A 21,181-nucleotide genomic window follows, 5' to 3' on the forward strand; every position below is an offset into this window, starting at 1 on the left:
ATCTGGGAAGAAAATAAATAAAAATAGGGGGCTGGTTTCCATAGCACGGAAAATGAGGCATTCAATGGTGTAGTTCACAGCCACCCTCTCACCTCGTCTACCCCCTGGCATCCCAGGAGTCTCAAGTGCCCCTTCCTCCAAATATCTTTCTTCAGAGCCTTCTGAACCATAACTGTCTCGAGAAGCAACCTCCCATCCCCACGCTTCTTCTTCATCTTCAGCTTCAAATTCAGCCTCAAACTCTTCTTCAAATACTTCTTCCTCAAACTGGGTTGACACTTTTCTTAACTGTACAGCTCCAGGAGACAGCTCCTTTAGGACTTGAATCTCCTCTACTTCAGAAATAGGAAGAGTTTCTTCAAATTTCTCCACCTCAGGTGAAACCTTTGAAGGTACTTTTTTCAAGATAACAGCTTCAATTGAGTCTTTGGGTGAAACTTTCTTAGGCTTCTTTGCTAAATCCTCACTAGGCTTCCTCTCCACAGGAACTAATTCAGTTAGCTTTGGTTTCCCAACCTTGGGCAAAGGAATCTTTTCAGACTCTACACCACCCTCTTCATGCTCAATGGGTTTTAGAATTATGTCTTCTTTCTCCTCAGCCTCTTTGGGTAAAATACCCTTTTTGGTGACTATAGGCTTCTTCTCATCTTCCTTTAGTGTAATGTCCTTTACCGGGGTAACCTTTTTAGGTAGCATCTTTTTGTCTTCTACGGGTACTTTAGTTGGTATCTTCTGAACCTCTTTACCTTTGTCTGGAGTTTCTTGACTCTCAACTCTTTTCGGTGGAATACTTGGTTCTTTTTTAATTTCATATTTTGGTGCTCTACTAAGTGGTGACAATTCAATTGGTTTTTGTTCTTCTGGCTCTGGAACCTCCTTTTCTTTTGGTGATCCAGCTGAAGGTTTCTTCATAAATGGTTTGAGTTGAACCTTTTCAGACTCTTGATCTTTAGATGGAATTTTACCTTTACTTTTAAATAATTTCTCTTTAGGCTCTGAAGGTGCTTCATCTTTGGAAGGTCTGGTTACTGCTTTAACGGCAACTTCCTCTGGTTCCGTTTTATCAGGAACCGAGGGCACTTCTTTTTTCATGAGGACATCAAGTTCTTTTGGCAATTCATACTTTTCAGGTCGCTCTCCTTTCTGAAAAGTAACTGGTTCTCTACTTCTGTCAAAAGTTACAGGTTCTCTTCCTTTTTCATCTTTTTTGGTGTCTTTTTCAGTTTCAGCTGGCGGTTTTACAGGTTTCTCAAATGGCTTTAATTTTACAGATTCTTGTTCTTTTTTGTCTAATGGTAACTTTTTAACCTTTTTCAGTGCGAAGCCAGGCTCCTCTGGTGTATCTTTTTTTGGAACCTTTCCTATTGTCGTGTGCTTTGCTTTTTCTTCTACTTCGCTTTCTGGCTTTATCTGAGGTGATGTTTGATCAGGATCAACTCGACTCTTTTTGTCTACCTCAGGTTGAATTTTCTCAACTCTCTTGGTAGTTTCAAAAGTCTCAAAATGCATTTCTGCCTCATAACTTTTAGTTATGATAACTTCAGTGTGAGCTTTAGCATACACTTTTGGGCCTTCTTTATATTCTTCCTCTTGTGGTTTGAGCACTTTCTTCAGTTTGGCCATTTCTTGATCTTCGTCTTTATCTTTGGATACTCTTCTAGCTTTCTTTAAGGTAGGAATTTCAAATCTTCCCTCTTGTTCCTTTATTTTAAGAACTTTGCCTTCAGATTTGGAAATTTATTGCATTATAAAGTGAATGGTACATACAAAAAAAAAACAACCACAGCACATTTAACACAGTAACATCCTTTGGCCTCCAAGTACAACAACATGACAAGACAAAACATAATACAAGACTAAAGAACAATCAATAACAGACAAAGGGACAAAGGTGGAACTGACAACATATAACATTTTTTAATACACATAACCAAATTCAAAATAACATCACAAATAAAATTAGAGAGAAGATCTAATCTAAAATGGCTCAACCATCTGCGAGAAAATATTTTCGGTAAGATTTAATTTTTTTTAATGCTTTTACCTTTCTTTCCTGGTCCAGGTGCAGAAACTGGTCCCTTTTCACCATCTGATTTAGAAATGTGGTCACAAAAAAGTTTTAAAAAAATTACAATAACAATATTTCTTATCTACTGCAAAGAAAAGTGTCTAAATTAAATAATGGAAATCAAAATGTGCAGAAAATGTGCATTTTCACTGGTTGTGAGTTGCTAAAGAAGACACCTCTCAATATGAAGTGGAAACTTAAAGGGGAAGCTATTAAATACATTCACTTAATAGCTTACACATAAGAGAAACAAATGCAAAACACAACTTGACAGACATTACTGCACACCTTACAAAGTTTTTACATTGAGAAGCAGAATATGACCTACCTTTTATAAACAATTTTTAATTTTTTTTCAATTAAAATAATTCCCTAAAGATATATTATAAACAATGGGAGTTATTTTGAAGAAGGGTTTCTGTTTCAGTACCTTCCACTGGTTGGACTAGTACCAGTTCTTCCTTTGAAGCAGGCTTTGGTTTCTCTGGTTCTTTAGGTGCCGGTACTTCAAAAGAAATTTCAAAGATATGATGAGATTTCTGTACTAGACATTCCTTCTCAGCACATTACAGGGATGTAGACTTGTGGTTACCATAATACCTTTTGTTGGAATTGTCTTCTCTCCCTGGGGCTTAGAGATGAGTTTATCTTCAGCCTTCTTATCGACCTCTTTAAATTAAAATAAAGTGTGTTGTTTGATTTTAATTTAAGTCAAAAGACATTTAAGATAACAATGTGATGAAAGAACTACCTCTATCGAGGTTAAGAAATAGACACACAGATATTACAAGCATGACATACAACACATGAAATGCTCTGCTTAAATCTATACGCGTTATGTTAAAATAAAGAATCAGTTATTTTAGTTGTAATGTCCAAAACATTCTCATGACATTACTCTATATGCTCTACAGATTAAAATTGTACAAGTGATACAAGATACAATTTAACATCAAGATAAGCAGTCATAGGGAGTTGAGATATGTGGAGAAATCACACAGCTTATATTTTAAATAACTATTGAAAGAAATGTTATAATATAAAAGATATTTGCTGTGACACCTATTAGTCAGTAATAAGAACTCATGCAAACAACAAGGACATGCATTCACATAGATTTGACAGAACATGTTTTAAGCACCCCAAAGAGATCGTGTCTTAACGACACAAAATTGTGATACAATTAAAGATTAATTACTAAGTCAGAGTGGTTCACTAAGCATGACATTTTTATCAAGACTGTTCGAGACTTATAACAAGACCAATATTGGTATACACACTGAACACAAATGATACAGAACAACATAAAAATATGACAAATGTACAGTATGTTAAGGCCCCCATGAGGTTAAAATATAACAAACAAAAGAAACAAACTATTGTTGTTAGACAAAACATATTACATACATATAAAAAAAAGTACCTTCTGGGGAAACTGTCTTTCCCTGAGGCTCTGGCAAAGATTCTTTTTTTCTTTCAGGTTCTGGAGATGGTTTCTTTTCAACTGTGAAAATTACAAATTTGAATGTGTTATGATGAACAAATACCTAGATATGAAGGATTTGACTTGTCAAAAACAGGACAAACATGGAAAAGAGACCACAATAATTTGACAAACTGAAACATAACATTTAGTATGACATAAAAAGAGTTTGTTGAAGAAACCCCATTGTACCTTTTGGGGGTGCCACTTCTTTCAAAGAAGCAGGTGTCTTCTCTAGAGATGATATCTTTTCTGGAGATGTTTTCTTCTCTGGTTCTGCTACTTTACATCACAAATACAATTTTTACATTATAAACCCAAACCTTTTTATTTTTAAATTAAAAAATAAATAAAAAATTTAGCCATTTTACCATTAAACTCAACAAATATAATATAAAAAGTTGTTTACACACTTAAAGGTAAAATGACAAACACTCATACTTAAAGATCAGGGGTCATAACTTTATGACTTCAAGACAGGACAAAAAAGAGGTTAGTCTCTTCTCTTAAAAAAAAAAAATAAAATATTGTCCTGAATGTTTTGTGTTGTTTGTCCGGCAGTATCCAACTTGATGTAATTGTAAGAAAATTTCTACTTTCTGTGTCGATAAATATTCAGCAGACAAGTGACATACGAGACCACACAGACATATAAACAACTCAGTATAAGATTAAAAGAAGTTCAAAGAAAATAATTTCTAAGAAACCAAGTTTTAGAATAAGATAACACAAGATGGTGTCTGATGTCATTATACCTTTTTTAGGGGTCACCTCTTTCATTTGAGGTACTGTAGCATCTGCTCTTTTAGTGACAGAAACCATTTCTTTCTTTTTAGGCTTAACATCTTTCTCCTGTGGTTTAGGCTCAGAAAAGAGTTCTTCTGCTTGAAGAAATGGAACAATCTTTTTTAGAAAAGAATCTTCTTTCTCTTCCAGTTTAATTATGTGGGACATTTCCTTCAGTAGATATGTAATTTCTTCCCTATCAAGAGAGGGAGCAACTTCTGTTCTTTTAAGTGTACTTTCTTCTTTATCCTTTGAAATTTGTGTGGGCATTATCTCTTTTGTCTGAGGTACAGTTTCTTCTATTTTAGAAGCAGTGACAACCTGATTCATTTTCAGTGGAACTATAACTTCTGCTGTCAGTGAGGGAGCCTCATTTTGAGTAACTGATTTCTCTTCATTATGAGGAAAAGGAACCTCATTCTTTTTAGGTACAATTTCCTTATCTTTTTTAGAAGAAAGAGGGATTTCTTTCTCCTTAGACAATATTTCATACATTCTGGGAGGAAAAATAACCTCTTTCTTTCGAGGAGCAATTTTCTCATCCTTTCTATGAGGAACCCCTTTCTTGATAGATACAATTTCCTCTTCCTTTTTTCCAGGAAGAGAAACCTCTTTCTTTTTCAGTAATATTTCCTCTTCCTCCCTGGGAGAGGGAAGAACCACTTTATTTTTAGATACAATAGCATCGTCCTTTACAAGAGGAAGAGGAAATTCTTTCTTTTTAGGCAATATTTCCTTATCAGTTCTTGGAAGAAGAGCCTTCTCTTTCTTTTCAAATGCAATTTCCTCATCCTTTCTGAGAGAATCGTCTTTCTTTTTAGTTAACATATCCTTGTATTGATTAGCAGGAAGAGGAACCTCTTTCCTTTGAAGTGCAATTTCCTCTTTCTTTTTTAAAGGAAAGGTAACCTGTTTCTTTTTAGGAAACATTTCCTCATCCTGTTTAGCAGGAATAGGAATCTCTTTCTTTTGATGTGCAATTTCTTCTTCCTTTTTATGGGGAGGAGGAACCTCTTTATTCTTAGGCAAGATTTCCTCATCCTTTCTGGGAGGAATATATTTCTCTTTAGGTAACATTTCCTCATCCCGTTTAGCAGGAGGAGGATCCTCTTTCTTTTGAAGTGCAATTTCCTCTTCCTTTTTAATGGGAAGATCAACATCTCTTTTTTTAGATACAATTTTATCTTTCTTTTTAGAAGGAAGATGAACATCTTTGTTTTTAAGCAATGTTTCCTCATCCTTTCTGGGAGAAACATCTTTCATTTTGGGTAACATTTCCTCTTCCTGTTTAACCTCTTTCTTTTGAAGAGCAATTTTGTCTTTTATTTTAGGAAGAAGAGGAACCTCTTTCTTTTTAGGTAGCATTTCCTCATCCTTTCTGTGAGAAAAAGCAACCTTATTGTTTTGGACTACTATTTCTTCATCTTTTCTGAGAGGAAGAGAAACCTCTTCCTTTATAGGAGAAACAGCAACGTTTTTCTTTTTAAGTACAATTTCTTCCTTTTTAGGCCCAATAACATCTTTTTTAGGCAGTTGGTCTGCAATTTTCTTTTTTTGGTGACAAGTCTCTCTTTTTTGAGGTACTTTGCCTTTGATATCTTCTAATTTACTATCTGCAGCAACTGGTTTCTTATAATATATGTCCTCAATTAAATCTCCTCTCTCAGTAGCCAATAACTGAGCAACCTCTGGCGTTTTAGAAGGTTCTTGCACTTCAAAAGAATAATGTTGAAAAATAGTTTCTGTAAAAGGAGATTTACAGAAGATTAATGTTGTCTATGGCTTTGAAACAACTCTTCTTATTTTATGATTTTGACATGGGAGATATCTGATCACTGAGAGTTTAGAGGGGTTGCTCCTTATAAAAGATGCAATTCCTCTAAACTCTAAATGATCATATCCACAATTTTGAAATCATAATGTAAGGACTGTTTTCTGTCTTTATCTTTTAGTTTTTACAGTTTATCTTACCTGTCATTACAAGTGCTCTAGATGGCTTTTCATCAGAAAAGTTTTCACTCATACTAAAATATTCTGAAGACAATCTACTTTCTTTTGAAGAATCCTCCAGTTTTGAAATTTGTAAGCTGTCAATTTCTGTGCTCTTTCTTCTGTCATACAGTATTTCTGCGTGTGATACGGGTTTTTGTTGAGAGACTTGCTCTTTAGAAGTTTCCTCAATTAGCATTGTCTTCATTGCAATTTCCCGATAGTCTGATGGCATGACTTCATCCTTCTTCAGGACAGAAGTGGACTCTTGAAGATCTTGGATGTGGTGAAAAATTTAAGATTTTTTTTACCCAACAGTGGAACCAAGAGATTCATAGATAATAGAAAGACAATACGTTTGTAATGGAGATGAATCATAAATCTGGTAACGGGGTATACTTAAAAGTCGGAAATCTTTGCTGTGTCTTTGCTGAAAAATAACTTGAATGAATACTGTCTTAACTCTTTACAACTCTTTAAAAAAAGATTAAATCTAAGAGCCATTACATTTCATACAAATTTACACAAATTCTCTTGTAGGGATTTCATAATCTGTACCTTTAACAGGGTGCGGCGACTCTAAACCCTTAGTGATTTGTTGTTTTTGTTTAGTTTGGACATTTTGGGGTTTGATTTCACCCACTTGAAAGACATTAAAGATTGCTGTACTTAGTATACCCCATGGGATTTAAACAGAATATGAAGACAAAGATGTTCAAGAGAAAAAAGTTGTTGAAAAGAAGGTCAAATAAAAATATTACAAAGAATCCAGTGGTGTTTGATTTATGTATGTTCAGTCTTCTCATATTTCTTTGGTGGAAAAAGAACTGTAACTGGCTTTCTTTGTAGTTCTTCTTCTGTCCATCTTGACACCAAAACATTATATTTAATTTTCAGTTAGCACAGTTTTAAGAAATATAAGTGAAAGTTCACATCCATAGGATCAAGAGATCACTCTAGCGAGTGGTAAGAGGTTAATGAAGAAGAATAAAAACAAACTGGAAAAGGACAAGAGACAAACATATATGGGACTACACAGCCACTAAGAAATTAGTACAATAAAATAGTTCAAGATAAGTTTTCAAAGAAAATCGTTTATATGACAGGAAAGTAAAGAATAATAAGAAAAGACAATCAGATGTTATCTGATATCGTTGTACCTTTTGTAGGGGTCACCTCTTTCTTTTGGAGTACAATATCTTCATCCTTTTTAGCAGGAACAGAAACTTCTTTCTTATGAGGCAGTATGACCTCATCTTTTTTAGTGACAGCAACTACATCCTTCTTTTTAGGAAAAATATCTTCTTTCTCTTCCAGTTTTGGTATAAAGGATACTTCCTTCTCTAGATGTGTAATTTCTTCTCTGAAGAAAATCTCTTCACTTTCTTCTTTCTTCTCTGAAATTAGTGTGGGAAGCATCACATCTTTCTGTAGACGTGCAGTTTCTTCTATGAAGAAAATTTCTTTTTCTTCTTTCTTCTCTGAAATTTGAGTGGGGAGTATCTCTTTCTTATGAGTCATAATATGAGGCACATCTTTTTTAGGAACTTTCTCCTCTTGAAGAATTTCTTGGGAGGATTTTTTAGGAGGTAGAGGAACCTCTTTCTTTTTAGGTTCAATTGCCTCATCCTTTTTAGGAGGAAAATAAACCTCTGTTGCTTGAGGTACGATTTCCTCCTTTTTAGCAGGAAGAGGGACCTCTTTCTTTTTAGGTAATATTTCCTCATCCTGTTTAGCAGGAAGAGGAACCTCTTTCTTTTTAGGTACAATTTCCACATCCCTTTGAAAAGGAAGTGGGAGCTCTTTCTTTTGAGGATCAATTCCTTCATCCTTTCTTGCTGTAACATCTTTCTCAGTGGGCAACATTTCCTCTTTCTGTTTAGCCGGAAGATAAACCTCTGTCCTTTGAGGTACAATTTCCTCCTTTTGAGACACAATTTCCTGCTTTTTAGGGCTAGAAACAGTCTCTTTTTTAGGCAGTTCTTCTTCAACCAAGTCTTCTCTCTGTGTAACCAATATCAGAGGGGCCTCTGGCTTCTTGGAAGGTTCTTGCACTTAGAAAGAATATTAAAGTTAAGAATAATGCTTCAAATCGCACTGTTTTAAGACCGAGACAAGATGAGTGAAAGATCATTTAGGCAGATATGAATGCAACTAAATATAAAAGACTTAAGATACATAAGAAATTAAGACATAAGATGTAAAAGATATGGTAGAAGCTGCAAATAAGAATACACCAAACTCCAATAATATTGCAGGACAAAGACAATGATATAAAACCCAGTGCTTCATAAGAGTGTGGATAGTTAAAGAAACAAAATACAAAATCTTTATCTCTATACCTTTCTTTGGAGGTTCTTCTACTGCAATGGCTTGGTCAAGTTTAGCTGGCACTTTCTTTGTTGGTTCTTGAATTGTTGGTTTTGGTTTCTTTTCTTCAACACGGACTTTAAAGAACATGCATTGTATTGTTTTAAGAAAGACAAATGCAACAGAAAATATCCCTACATACAAAACCTTTATGTCTATACCTTTCTTTGGAGGTTCTTCTACTGCAATGGCTTGATCAGGTTTAGCTGGCACTTTCTTTGGTTGTTCTTGAATAGTTGGTTTTGGTTTCTTTTCTTCAACAAGAACTTTAAAGAACATGCATTGTACTGTTTTAAGATTAATTTCATAGGCACACATACAAAAACAGTGTCACATAAAATGTGCTTCCTTCCTGGAAGCTGGACAATTGCAACAATAAAGACATGTATATGAAAAGCCCTTAAAAAATAAAATCACACAACATAAACCATTAGAAATGAACAAAATGCCATAATGAGTTAAACCAAATAATATTGCAGGACAAAGACAATGACACAAAAAAACACAGTAAGGTTATGTGTTCCTCATAAGATTGTGGCAAGTTAATAAAGAAATAGCCCTACATACAAAAAGTAAGTCAATACCTTTCTTTGAAGGTTCTTCAATTAAAACCGCTATGGGTTCATCAGGTTTAGCTGGCAATTTCTTTAGTGGTTCTTGGATTGGAGGTTTTGGTTTCTTTTCCTCCACAAGAGCTTTAAAGGACATGCATTGTATTGTTTAAAGATTTGTTTTCATAAGCACATCAAAGCACTCACAGTCTCACATATAACATGCTTCCTAATGGAAGCTGGACAAGAAGCAATGAACAGTATAATAAGAGTACATGGGAAAACAATAATATTGCAGGACAAAAATACTGTCATAAACAAAAGCCACTGTAAGTCATGTGTTCCTCATAAGAGTTTGATAGTTAATAAAGGACACGCATACAAAAGAAAACAAAGTGAGTCAATACTTTTAGTGTAGCTGGCAATTTCTTTAGTGGTTCTTGAATTGGTAGGTTTTTTTTTTCCTCCACAAGAACTTTAAAGAACATGCATTATATTGTTTAAAGATTTATTTTCATAAGCATGTCAAAGAACACACAATGTCACAAAAAACATGCTTCCTAATGGAAGCAGGACAAGAAGCAATATACAGCATATAATAATAAGCATGTACCAAAAAACAATATTAATCGCAGGACAAAGACATTGACAAACAAAAGCCACCGTACATCATGTGTTCTTCAAAAGAGTGTGGCTAGTTAATTCAGAACACACACAAAATAAACATAAAGTGACTCAATACCTTTCTTTAGAGGTTCTTCAATTGGAACTGCAATGACTTCCTCGGGTTTAGTTGGCACTTTCTTTAGTGGCTCTTGAATTGGTGGTTTTGGTTTCTTTTCCTCCACAAGAACTTTAAAGAACATGCAATGATTTGTTTACAAGCACATGTCAAACAACATACAGTGTCGCATTCAATGCACTTGGTAATGGAAACTGGACAATTGCAACAACCAAGACAGGTATATAAAAAGCTTGTAGACAAGAACATGAACACACAACATGAAGCATAAGCAATTAACAGTACCTTTAGCTGGAGGTGACTCAGGCTTCTTCACAGGAGTAGGCTTAGCCTCAGGCTCGGGCTTAAGCTCAATCTTGGATTTTGGTTCTGGTTTGGGCCCAGCTACTGGTGTAGCTTTAGGCTCTTCAGGTTTAGGTGCAGGAGCCACAGGAGCTACAGGTGCTGCTGGCTGTGGCACTTCTTCATATAACACATATTTTGGTATTAGTACATTTGTAGTGTTTCGAAAGAGTTAAAATCATACATCAAACAGAGAAAAAGACAACAAGATAACTAAAATTGGACAGACACAAGATTTGCTGTTTGCATGCAATAAGAAAAAGAACAAGCAGACTTGACATCAATAAAGATCCCAGATATAAAATAAGGAAAGAATTAAGAGTGTCATATCTGACTTTGTCAATTTGTTCACAAAACGTTTATGCATTAACATAAATAAACAGACATTGAAGCAAAATGTCTACATTCACAAGAGGGTGTAAAAAGGACGTCTTCAGCTTAAGAGGTGTATATGCACACATTAATAACCAGGTATTATGACACAGAACAGGAAATAATGGCATGTGTTCTTTGCATACCTTTTGCTGTAGGCCGTTCAATTGGCTCTGGCACTGTAACTGCAGTAACTATTTCTTCCACAGGCTTTTTGGCTTTTTGGACAAAAAATTATTACAAATGTTGTAAGAATATTCAATTAGACAAAAAAACAAACAAAAAAAAAATTACACTACAACAGAATATTGACATCGCAGACAGAATTAGAAGAAAGTTTAAAAAGTGTTTTTTAAACAAACAGAAATTGATTAAAACTGGAGCACATTAGACCGACATTTGCATACCTTTCACAGGTACTTCAGTTTTTAGCTCCACTGGTTTAGATGGCTCAGGTTCCTCGAATTCTTTGAGAATATTAAGAACAATTACTCTATAATATCAAGACTAGTAGCTTTGCTAGGGGTAGCAAAGCTTCAGCCTTGAGAGTGACCATGCATATAAAAAACATTGACAGCACATAACATTGATGACACAACATAACTAAGGATGTGAAAGTCAACACAAATTTACAAACACACCCATAAACATGACAAATGTGAAGATAATCCAAACATGTTTGCCAACAAGTAGTAAAGCAGTGAGCTGTTGCTTTCAGTACCTGTTGTTGGAGCCACCTCTCTCATTCCCAAAGTTTTTCTACTGACAGGCTCTTCGATCGGGACCCTCGGGGCTGATGAGACAAAGAAAGTCCTTAGGATAATTAGCAACATATGAGAAACATATGACAACACAAAATCTTAAAATAAATCTGTTTAAAAAGATTTTAAGTTGGTAAAGTTGCATATGATTGTATGATGACACCTGCAAACAACACACAATACAACTTAATGAGACATTGTGAAGGCATGGTGAAGACAAAGGGAGATAAAAACATTGTACAAATGTCAGAAATGCATACGAAACAGAAATAACAATATGTGAGCAAACAAAAGAGGAAAGAGGGTGAGAACAACATTGTGAATTATTTGTTGACCCAAAAGCTCTCAGTAATACCTGTGACTGATATTTCCTCTACAACACTCTCTTCTGTCCAGGTCACATACTCTGGTGAATAGTAAAATGTTGTTACAACGTGTCAAAAGAATACTTTAAATATTGACGTTATTTGGTTATTTCACGCAAGATATTGGACAATCAAAGAAAAAAAAAACTCACACAATCATGTTATTCTTTTGAATGTTTTGTTGTTGTTGAACAGATGAATGGTTAATTGATTTTTGTAAATTTTAGTGAATGATACTATATGAAAAGGATGATGTGAAAAAGTTAGTTTATTTCTTATAATAATGCAGTTTTACCTTGCGTTTCCATTTTTTCTTCATAATGGTAATATTCCGTGGAAGATTCAGCTTTTTGAAAATAATAAGTGTGTGAGTAACTGTCTCTTATTTTAAGGATAAGGATTTATTTATTTTTTAGAAGTATTTTTTTATAAAATCCTAACCTTACCTTCAATGGTTAATGCAGATGCCTCAGGCACTTGTATTGATGTATCCGGGATGTCTGTGTGAGTGTTGTTTAACATTTTAAATTTTACTTATATAAATTAATTGACTATGTGAAATAATCTGTCAATTTGCACTATAGGTTAAAAAAACTTTAAAAAGTGTCACATACTTACCATAAGGTACACTTTCTATTTCAATTTCTGAGGGGGGGAAAAATAAATATATATAAAAAAAATTGTAAGAAGCCTTGATATTCTAGAGATTGTTAGTTAAGTAAATGCTGGAGCACGACAGCTGTACCGACCTTTGCCTGACAGGTAAAGTTCAGCTGTACTTTTAGCCTCACCCCTGGGCTCCAATCTGACAATGACCGAGTATACGCCTAAAGGATTATTGATTTGGTTAAATGGGCCTTCTTTTTTAATATTATTAAAAAAAGAATGGTCCCACACTAGAACTCCACAAACCTTCATCAGCAGAGGTAACATTGCGGATGATCATGAAGTGCCGTCGCCCTTCACTTTGAAAGGTATATTTGGGGCTCTCTTTAAGCTCCCAAGTGTTCTTATACCATGTTACAATAGCATTGTCGAAAGACACCTCACACTCAAAAGTGGCGGATTGATGTTCTCGCACCACAATGTTCTGGATGCGTTTGGTGAAATGTATTTGCTCGGCTAGAAAAAAGATAACGCAAGATGGATGATTAGGAGTGAATCTGATGTCGAACTTTTTATTTTATTTTTTTAAACAGTCTGTTAAGATTTGGTACTAAAGAAAGCCATGAAAATGTGAAGACAAAAAATCCCTGGCATTTAAAATAAGAAGAGTTCTTTTTCCATAAGAGGTGAAGGGAAAGAAGTCAGATGATGATAGAAGAGGTTAGTAGATGGCATAATTTACAGTAATCATAAGTCTGACAGTTCAGTGAATCTATACAAACCTTCAATCCAAAGATTTGCAGTCGTTTCAAGATTTTTATATTTGCAGGTATATTCTCCTTGGTCTTCAGGTCTAACATCTTTGATTGAGAGCTTCTGAGTGTAATTGGCCACAGCACATGTATATCTGTTATGAGGCTCTAAAAGCTTCCCATTTTTAAACCACTGGGTTTTTACATTAGGTACAGAGAACTGGCATGTCAATGTACAAGTCTGGCCTTCCTTACCAGCCACATCCTGCATTCCCTGTTCCACTTCAGCCTCTGTAGATAAAATAAGGGCCAATATTATAAAAACATACAGTATAAAATATAGTTATAAAGTTTTGCATTCACTAAAAGGAAATAATGTTGCTACATACCCAGCACTGTCAGTTTGGCACTGGAGATATGTGGGCCACACACAATACGATAATTGCCTTCATCTCTTGTCTGGCAATCCTTGATCTTTAAGATGTGACGATCACCCACAATTTTGATGTCATACTTGTCTCCACTGTCAAGTTTTTGGGTTCCTTTGTACCAGGACAGTGTGATTTCGGGGTAGTTAATCTTAATCTCACATTCAAACACAGCTTCCTTCTTAACAGCAGTTGTCTGGTCTTTGATATCACGTACCACAGTGACAGGCTGTATAGAAAACGACACATTAATACTCTATAAATTACATACAGTGGCTCCACAAAGTATTTAGGCACACAATATTTGGACACTAACCAAAGCTGTATTTAGCAAAGTTGGAAATTCTAGGCAATACTCTAGTACTGTAGCAAACACTGTAAGAACTGGTTGTGAAACAAGTCTGTTATATAATACAATGATATTCAAGAATGTTTGCTGTCCGAAATAACTTATTTAATACAGATGATAAAATTAGATTTCAAACCTCTGTTTGTTCCATCCTCTTTTGCAAATCAGCAACAAGTTTAGCCAAATCTTCCTCAGACTCTCTTGCACCACTTTCCACTTCCTGTAATATAATAAATCCAAGCAGTGAAACAATTATTATAATTTACTTTCATTCCTGGCTTGAAAGTTGAGTTCCTGAAAGGTGTCACTAAATGCCTTCCTTGACCATATTCTTTGAGTTAGTAAATTTAAGCTAAACAAATAAGATTTATCAATTAAAATGAGTATTATCATGAATCAATTGAAATTTTTGATAACAAAGGATAAGGTTGCAGTGCACTTTGTTTGGAAAGACACTAAAATGTGTCAGGGAGATAATTAGGTAATGTATTATTAATTGATACAGAAACAATGTGCTTGGTCTTATCAACCAAATGAACCGATGCTCTTGTACTGTTATCTGACTCAATCTTACTGGTCTTCCACTTTCTTGTTCTTTTTCCTTCTTCAGAAACTCAATAGCTTGAAGTAGGCCCCGGTAGTCTGTGATGCCATACATGCGAGCGTATTTCTCATACTCCTTGGGATCAACATTTCTAAGCAACTCAACAATGTCAATATCCTTGTCCTCTTTAGGGCTTTTCTGCTTTGATGGAGTCCTGTAAAAATAAATAAATAAATAAATAAATAAAATAAAATAAAAAACCTTAGGCAATCTTATATAGTTTACTAGTTATCATATTAAATCATATTAAATCATATTAAAGCAGTGTTTCACAAAGTTGGGGGATGTGACCCCTACTGGTCCATAGCAAAATTGCATAATTAAAAAAAAAATCTACTTAAACTCTAGTAGGCACAAATGGTGCAGCTTTAATAGCAACCCATGTATTTAATACAAATTTAGCCTTTAATTAATTTATTTTAAATTAAAATGTCTAACTAATGTTTGTGGAGAGGGGTCCTTGGAAATGGTTTGCAATTGACACACACTTACTTCTTGAGTTTGACCACTTCTAAAGATGTCTCTTTCTTCTCATCAACATTCAAGTCTGCGCTGCACTCAATTTCTCCATGTTTGTTTGAAGCAACACATCTGTACTGGCCAGTGTCAGATTTGGTCACCTCTCTAATCTCCATCTTGGCCTCTTGGCCCTTTTGTTCAATACTGATGCGACCACCATGAGTCATCTGCCTCCATTTGCCCTTCATCCATTTCACATTGGGAATGGGGTCACCACCAACTTTAGCAATGAAGGTAGCTGTACCTTCTGTAAAAACATAAGTTTCAATAACACTTTCTTCTAAATTTCAATACAGTCCACCCATGAAAAGTAAAAGGAGCATCACTTACTCTCAATGATATGGACACTCTTTGGCTCCTCAATAAAGAACAAGTTGTCCAACTTTTTAACTGCTTGTGGTGGTGAAGGTGCCGTCTGTGCCAGGGAAGGTGCTCCTGGTTTCTCTGAAATTTTTAAAGGAATTTTGCAGTGAGATAAATACATTTTTATCTAAAGATATTCAAGAACCAGGCCTAAATCATTTAGGACAACAAAAACCCTTTCAAAAAGCATTTTCAAATCATTCTCTTTTTGAAAGCTCTTCAAAAAGAACTTTTTCAAAAAGCACAGCTGCAGGAAGAACAAGAATGGCAATGAAACATTGGCAAAGAAGCGGATTTGGCCAAAACAATCACTGAGACCTGTTTGTAAGCAACGAGCATATACTTAGCCTGACAAAAGTAATCTGTTGCCAGGTCAAGAAAAAAAAACATAAAACAGAAATAGATTAATGAAAGATTAATAATTACTCGGATATTCTAATATTGACAAACAGCCAACATAATGGAAAGGTTAGGATAAAACAAATAAAATAAAAAATATACAAAAATATACAAGTAGCCAAAAAAGAAAGAGTTACCAAAAATGATACAACCATTATTTTTCTTACACACAGAAGAAAATACCTTTGATAGTGACTTTAGACTTGCAGAACTCACTACCAGCCTCATTGGTTGCTTTGCAGAGATAATCTCCAGTAGCTGTCTTAGATACATGAATCATCTGCAATGTAGCAGTGCCATCAACAAATGTGATCTTAGTGTTTGCAGATGAAGAAAGATCCTGTCTGTCCTTCATCCACTGAATCTTTAGAGGAGGAGATCCATGTACATGGCAGTTGAGGGTAAGTGTCTCACCCTCAGTCACAGTCACTGGTTTAAGAGGCAAGTCAAAGCTTGGTGGTACCTTTTGCTCTGTATTCAGAAAAAAAGTAATTTATAAAATGGACATTTTACATGTTATGTATTACATACATATTTTACAAGAAAGTACTATGGGACTACCATAGTATTTACCAAGGTACTTGCAAGAATAATTACATTTATTACCATGGAATTACCTTCTGATACCATCATTGTACCACGGCACTGCCACAGTAATTTTTGTAAGGAATACCACATTTATAACAAGACAATGGAAATAAGAAAAACTTGACATAGAAACCAGCAGTATACCTGTAATCTGAATTGACACTTCATAAGAGGCAGTGCCAGCTTCACTGGAGACTTTGCACATATATGAGCCACTATCTGACAGTTGAGATCTTTTGATGCACAGGACAGCTAGGCTGCTCTTGAAGGTTACATCATAACAGTCAGAGGTGAAGATTTCTCTTCCATCTTTATACCAGTTGACAGTCAGTGGCTGTGATCCAGCAACACGACCCTCAATCTTCACCATTTTGCCCTCAGTATCCTCAATAGCTGCTGAAGGCTTTTTGGTAAAACTAGGTGGAATTTTGCATTCTGTAGGAACAATAAATAGAGATGTTGTTAGACAGGACATGTAGACACTTTTGATAGACAAAAGTGGTCCTTCTATCTAAATGCATATACCAAAACTAAATAATTTTAGAAAAGTGTTCAACAGTGTCCCCTGTTTGCAAACATTGTAAGCAAAGAAAAATATTACAAAGGCAAAGGACTGAAGAATGGAAGACACAAAAGTAAAAGAAATAAAGCACTACAAGGTCAGACCTAAGACAATAAAGAAAATGAAGACATAGTCACACCGAAAAGTAGTGACCAAATACCTTTCACAGAAACCTCTGTGGAACAAGAGTCCTTCCCAATATCATTACTAGCATGGCAAGAATAACGACCGGAGTCTGCTTTATCAGCTTTCAAAATTGTTAAATGAGGGGTGTTATCCACACACGATATCTTATAATTGCCCCCTGTACGGATGTCCTTGTGATCCTTGGACCAAGTAACTTTTATAGGCAATGATCCCGTCATGTGGCATTCCAGTTTGACAGTATCTCCCACTGTCACATCCACTGGTATGAGCTTTTTATCAAACACAGGTGGATATCTTGGCTCTGTGGAGTTAAATAGAGACAACAGTACAATTGTACAGACATGTTAACATCCATTTCAGTGCATTTCATAACACATGAATCTCATTTAATCAGGGAACAATACGAAAGAGATAAACAGACCTTGAAGCGTGAGCTTGGCTCTACAAGAAGCAGTTCCAACATTATTAGTAGCAACACAGGTGTATTCACCAGAATGTCTCATTTCACCCTTGGCTATCTTTAGGATAGCAGAGTTGTCATCAAAAGACATTGTGTATTCTGAATTTTTCCTAAGAGCTTCACCATCTTTGAGCCAAGAGACCTCCATAGGAGAGGATCCTGCAACACGACACTCAAACTGGACAGGCTGCCCTTCAATTTCTGTAATGCTAGTAATCTTTTTAGGGAAAGAAGGTGGTGTTTTCACATCTGGAAAGCAAAACATTAAGCAAAATACATTGAAAGTGTCCACATAGTGCAGGTGAATCCTTAAGAGACAGATTCAGAGCTTTAGAAAGAAATTTGCATCACCTTGTACAGTTAAGTGGCAGCTGCAAGAGGCAGATCCTATGCTGTTTTCTGCCTTACATGTGTATTCACCAATGTCAGATTTGGCAACTTTAGCTAGTTTCAAGCAGACAGTGCCTTTGAAGAACTCCATCTTGCAAGTTGGAGAAGAACGCACTTTTCCATCTGCCTTGAACCATGACACTTTAATTTCAGGAGTGCCACCAATCTGGCATTTCAGACAAACTGCATCACCTGCAGTGACTTCCATAGGCTCCAAACTCTCAATAAAGAAAGGTGGTTCTAAAAGTGACAAAACATAAATATTCCATAAAGATAAGCATGCATATTTTTATATTGTCTCACAGTTGCTTATATTGAGCACATCTACTCAGAAACAAACCTAAAATGGACACTGCTGCTTCACAAGTGTCGTGTCCAGCATCATTAAAAACCTCACAAGTGTATTTTCCAGCAGCCTCTTTATCACTGTTTAGACACTCAAGGATGCAGGAGTTCTCAGTGGTCGTAATGTTGTACTTGTAAGAGGAGTATATTTCCTGTTCATCTTTATGCCATTTCACAAGAATCTTTGGGCTTCCCGCATATGTGCATTCAAGTATCAGTGACTTGCCCATTTCAACAGAGAGGTTCTTTAGCTTCTTGACAAAGCATGCAGCCTCTGAATGAAAATGACATATATATGTGAAACACAAAGTTCTGCTTTAACAAGTATACAGGAAATTGTTACTCATATATTAACTAAATTAAAACTAACCTTTAACAAAAAGGTTTACAGGACAGTTTTCCTTCCCAGCATCATTTATGATCTGGCAAGTGTACTCTCCAGCATGAGATTTATCAATGTTGTAGAGCTCTAGAATTGCTCTATCTCCTTTTAAAGCAATCTCACAGCTTCTCCCAGACACTACTTCCTCACTGCCTCTAAACCATTTCAGTTTCATTGGGGTACTTCCTTGAACGGTTGCTGTAAAGGTGACATTTGTGCCTGGGAGGGCTTCCACTGGTTGAGGTGTGGTCACAAAAGAGGGGGGTTCTGTAGCAAATATGACATGGAAAAGGTTGTGAAATGTGGTTTAACCAATAGATTTACATTTATCAGTTAATATAAATGATTCTACTGTCAAACACTAACCTTTAACTATTAAGGATGCAGATGTCTCTGCAGTTCCAGCACTGTTTACTGCTTTACATTTATATGTGCCAGAGTCTGAAAGTTTCATAGTTGGCACTTTCAATGTGCAGGTATTCTCAACAAATGTAATCTCATAGTTCGGCCCACTTTTAATCTCCTTTTCGTCATGGTACCAAGAGATAGTGAGAGGTGCAGACCCTGAAGCTTTACAGTCCATTTCAATAGATTTTCCAACAATATTCTGTGTGTCCTTCAGTCTTCGTGAGAACGAAGGAGGCACAATTTTGTCTGTTTGACCAAAAACAACATACTCAGCTTTTGGCTGCATAAGAAAACTTACACAATTCTAAGATTGTAACAAATATTAAATACAAGAATACTCAACATTACTAACCCAAAACAGTGAGGTCCATTTTGCAGCTATCACTGCCAACTTCATTCTTGATCTCGAATGTGTATTCTCCAGTATCACTTTTCTCTGTTGACAATAGCTTAAGACTGGAGATCATTTTTGAGAAGGTGATTTTGTATTTTCTACCTGAAGACAGCTCCACACCATTCTTGTACCATTTTGGCTTAAGTTCTGGAGTTCCAGATACAGTGCACTCTAAGGCTGCGGTTTCACCAGCGGTTACACTGATTGACTCTGTCTTATCCACAATTACTGCAGGTTCTAGAAATTTAGAAGCGTCATTAAAGTAATTTACACAATTCAATTCATTTTAAAAGATTAAAAGTACTTGAGAGGGGAAAATATTATTCTTACAAACCTAGGATTTTTATGATCGCTGTGCATTCAGCTACTCCAGCATCATTTTTGAGCTGACATGTATATTTTCCAGCAGTGGTAGATTCAGCTTTAAATATCTTAAGAGTGACCTGATTATTCTCAAATGTAATTTTCCTGTTGTCACCATCTCTGAGAATGTGGTCTTTATCCTGAACCCAAGACACAGTCATAGGCTGTGAACCTTTGACTGCTGCCAACAGAATCACCTCTTCACCAGACATGGCTGTCGTATTTGATAATTTCTTCACAAACGCTGGTGGTTCTGAATGTCAGGAAGATGGTCATCAGAGAGTCAGAAAACTAAAGTGTAAAACAAGTATTCACTACTTTAAACTCCTATCTTACTGACCTCTTAACTTTACAGTGCCCTGGCAGGAATCACTTCCAACAATATTTGATGCTTTGCACTCATATTCTCCTGCATCTGATACTTCCAATCCAAGGATGTGTAGAGTTGCAGAGCATCCCTCAGACACAAATTTATACTTCCTACTCTCTTTTAACTGTTTTTGATCTTTAAACCAGGTTATCTCAAAAGGAGCTGAGCCTTTCAGCTCACAGTTAAGACTGCCATCTTTAGCCTTCAGCCCCTCAACTGGTGTTGGGACTTTGTGGAAAGTTGGTGGTTCTACAAGAAATTAATTCAAATAAAAAAAAGCTTATGCATAATAAAATCAATAAAAGGTTAATTAAATCAATAGATAATATATAGTACCATTAACTAGAGCTAAAATCATTAATAAAGCTGAAATAATATAAAATATTAATATATTACATGAAAAATTTACAACTAAGTTAAAGTACAAAAATTACTAACTAGAAATTAATAAAAACTAAAACTGAAATAAATTAAAAAATAAAGATAAATATTAACATGTAAAATAAAACACATAAAATTATACTAAAATAACACATCTGAAACATATAGCCCATGTCAGTTAATGTTCATGCTAATAAAGGCATAAGATTTAAACTAATGAGTGAAAGATCCATCCACGTCTAACCTTTCACTGTGAGTGTGGTACTGCAACTCTTAGTTCCAGCATCATTCTGGACTTCACAGGTGTAGACTCCATTGTCCTCCACGCTGGACTTGAACATTTCAAGGACTGCCACAGAGTTATCGAAAGTCATTCTCAAGTTGTCATCATCACTGAGTATGGCATCATTTTTGTACCAGCTTATTTTCAGAGGAGCTGTGCCAGTAACTTTGCATTCAAGCTGGAGTGGCTCTCCCATCTTTATGACTTTTGCAGCTGGCAGTTTCTGTACAAACTCTGGAGGTTCTGTAAAACCAAAATT

The 21,181-nt window shown here is 35.5% G+C and overlaps 2 protein-coding genes across 2 annotated transcripts in view; both read right to left on the reverse strand.

Moving 5' to 3' along the window:
- ttn.2 (titin, tandem duplicate 2) overlaps positions 1-21,181 on the reverse strand; it is a 162,185-nt gene that overhangs the window by 95,697 nt on the left and 45,307 nt on the right. Inside the window, exons 64-102 of the mRNA XM_077215908.1 lie at positions 20,884-21,165; positions 20,229-20,507; positions 19,860-20,141; positions 19,484-19,762; positions 19,090-19,377; positions 18,712-18,990; positions 18,337-18,615; positions 17,958-18,236; positions 17,568-17,855; positions 17,160-17,447; positions 16,582-16,872; positions 16,033-16,320; positions 15,418-15,531; positions 15,061-15,334; positions 14,539-14,722; positions 14,101-14,184; positions 13,577-13,844; positions 13,218-13,478; positions 12,742-12,951; positions 12,579-12,656; positions 12,448-12,474; positions 12,276-12,329; positions 12,125-12,175; positions 11,820-11,870; positions 11,425-11,496; positions 11,111-11,170; positions 10,850-10,921; positions 10,275-10,451; positions 9,990-10,100; positions 9,281-9,391; positions 8,858-8,962; positions 8,669-8,773; positions 7,487-8,380; positions 3,744-3,833; positions 3,492-3,572; positions 2,669-2,737; positions 2,499-2,573; positions 2,045-2,089; positions 93-1,721 (exon numbers count right to left, since the gene is read on the reverse strand). Coding sequence (XP_077072023.1) covers positions 93-1,721; positions 2,045-2,089; positions 2,499-2,573; positions 2,669-2,737; positions 3,492-3,572; positions 3,744-3,833; positions 7,487-8,380; positions 8,669-8,773; positions 8,858-8,962; positions 9,281-9,391; positions 9,990-10,100; positions 10,275-10,451; positions 10,850-10,921; positions 11,111-11,170; positions 11,425-11,496; positions 11,820-11,870; positions 12,125-12,175; positions 12,276-12,329; positions 12,448-12,474; positions 12,579-12,656; positions 12,742-12,951; positions 13,218-13,478; positions 13,577-13,844; positions 14,101-14,184; positions 14,539-14,722; positions 15,061-15,334; positions 15,418-15,531; positions 16,033-16,320; positions 16,582-16,872; positions 17,160-17,447; positions 17,568-17,855; positions 17,958-18,236; positions 18,337-18,615; positions 18,712-18,990; positions 19,090-19,377; positions 19,484-19,762; positions 19,860-20,141; positions 20,229-20,507; positions 20,884-21,165 — 8,754 coding nt within the window. The remainder of the gene's footprint in view (positions 1-92; positions 1,722-2,044; positions 2,090-2,498; positions 2,574-2,668; positions 2,738-3,491; positions 3,573-3,743; positions 3,834-7,486; positions 8,381-8,668; positions 8,774-8,857; positions 8,963-9,280; positions 9,392-9,989; positions 10,101-10,274; positions 10,452-10,849; positions 10,922-11,110; positions 11,171-11,424; positions 11,497-11,819; positions 11,871-12,124; positions 12,176-12,275; positions 12,330-12,447; positions 12,475-12,578; positions 12,657-12,741; positions 12,952-13,217; positions 13,479-13,576; positions 13,845-14,100; positions 14,185-14,538; positions 14,723-15,060; positions 15,335-15,417; positions 15,532-16,032; positions 16,321-16,581; positions 16,873-17,159; positions 17,448-17,567; positions 17,856-17,957; positions 18,237-18,336; positions 18,616-18,711; positions 18,991-19,089; positions 19,378-19,483; positions 19,763-19,859; positions 20,142-20,228; positions 20,508-20,883; positions 21,166-21,181) is intronic.
- On the reverse strand, positions 4,007-6,606 carry LOC143723645 (uncharacterized). The gene is made up of 3 exons (XM_077216316.1): positions 6,309-6,606; positions 4,307-6,079; positions 4,007-4,020 (listed from the first exon to the last, which is right to left on the reverse strand). Exons 1-3 carry the CDS (start codon positions 6,559-6,561, stop codon positions 4,007-4,009), a joined length of 2,040 nt encoding a protein of 679 aa, XP_077072431.1. The 5' UTR covers positions 6,562-6,606.

Source organism: Siphateles boraxobius, unplaced genomic scaffold (genome assembly GCF_051911475.1).
Source record: "Siphateles boraxobius isolate OS27281-9 unplaced genomic scaffold, OSU_SipBor_1 7, whole genome shotgun sequence".
Classification (NCBI taxonomy): domain Eukaryota; kingdom Metazoa; phylum Chordata; class Actinopteri; order Cypriniformes; family Leuciscidae; genus Siphateles; species Siphateles boraxobius.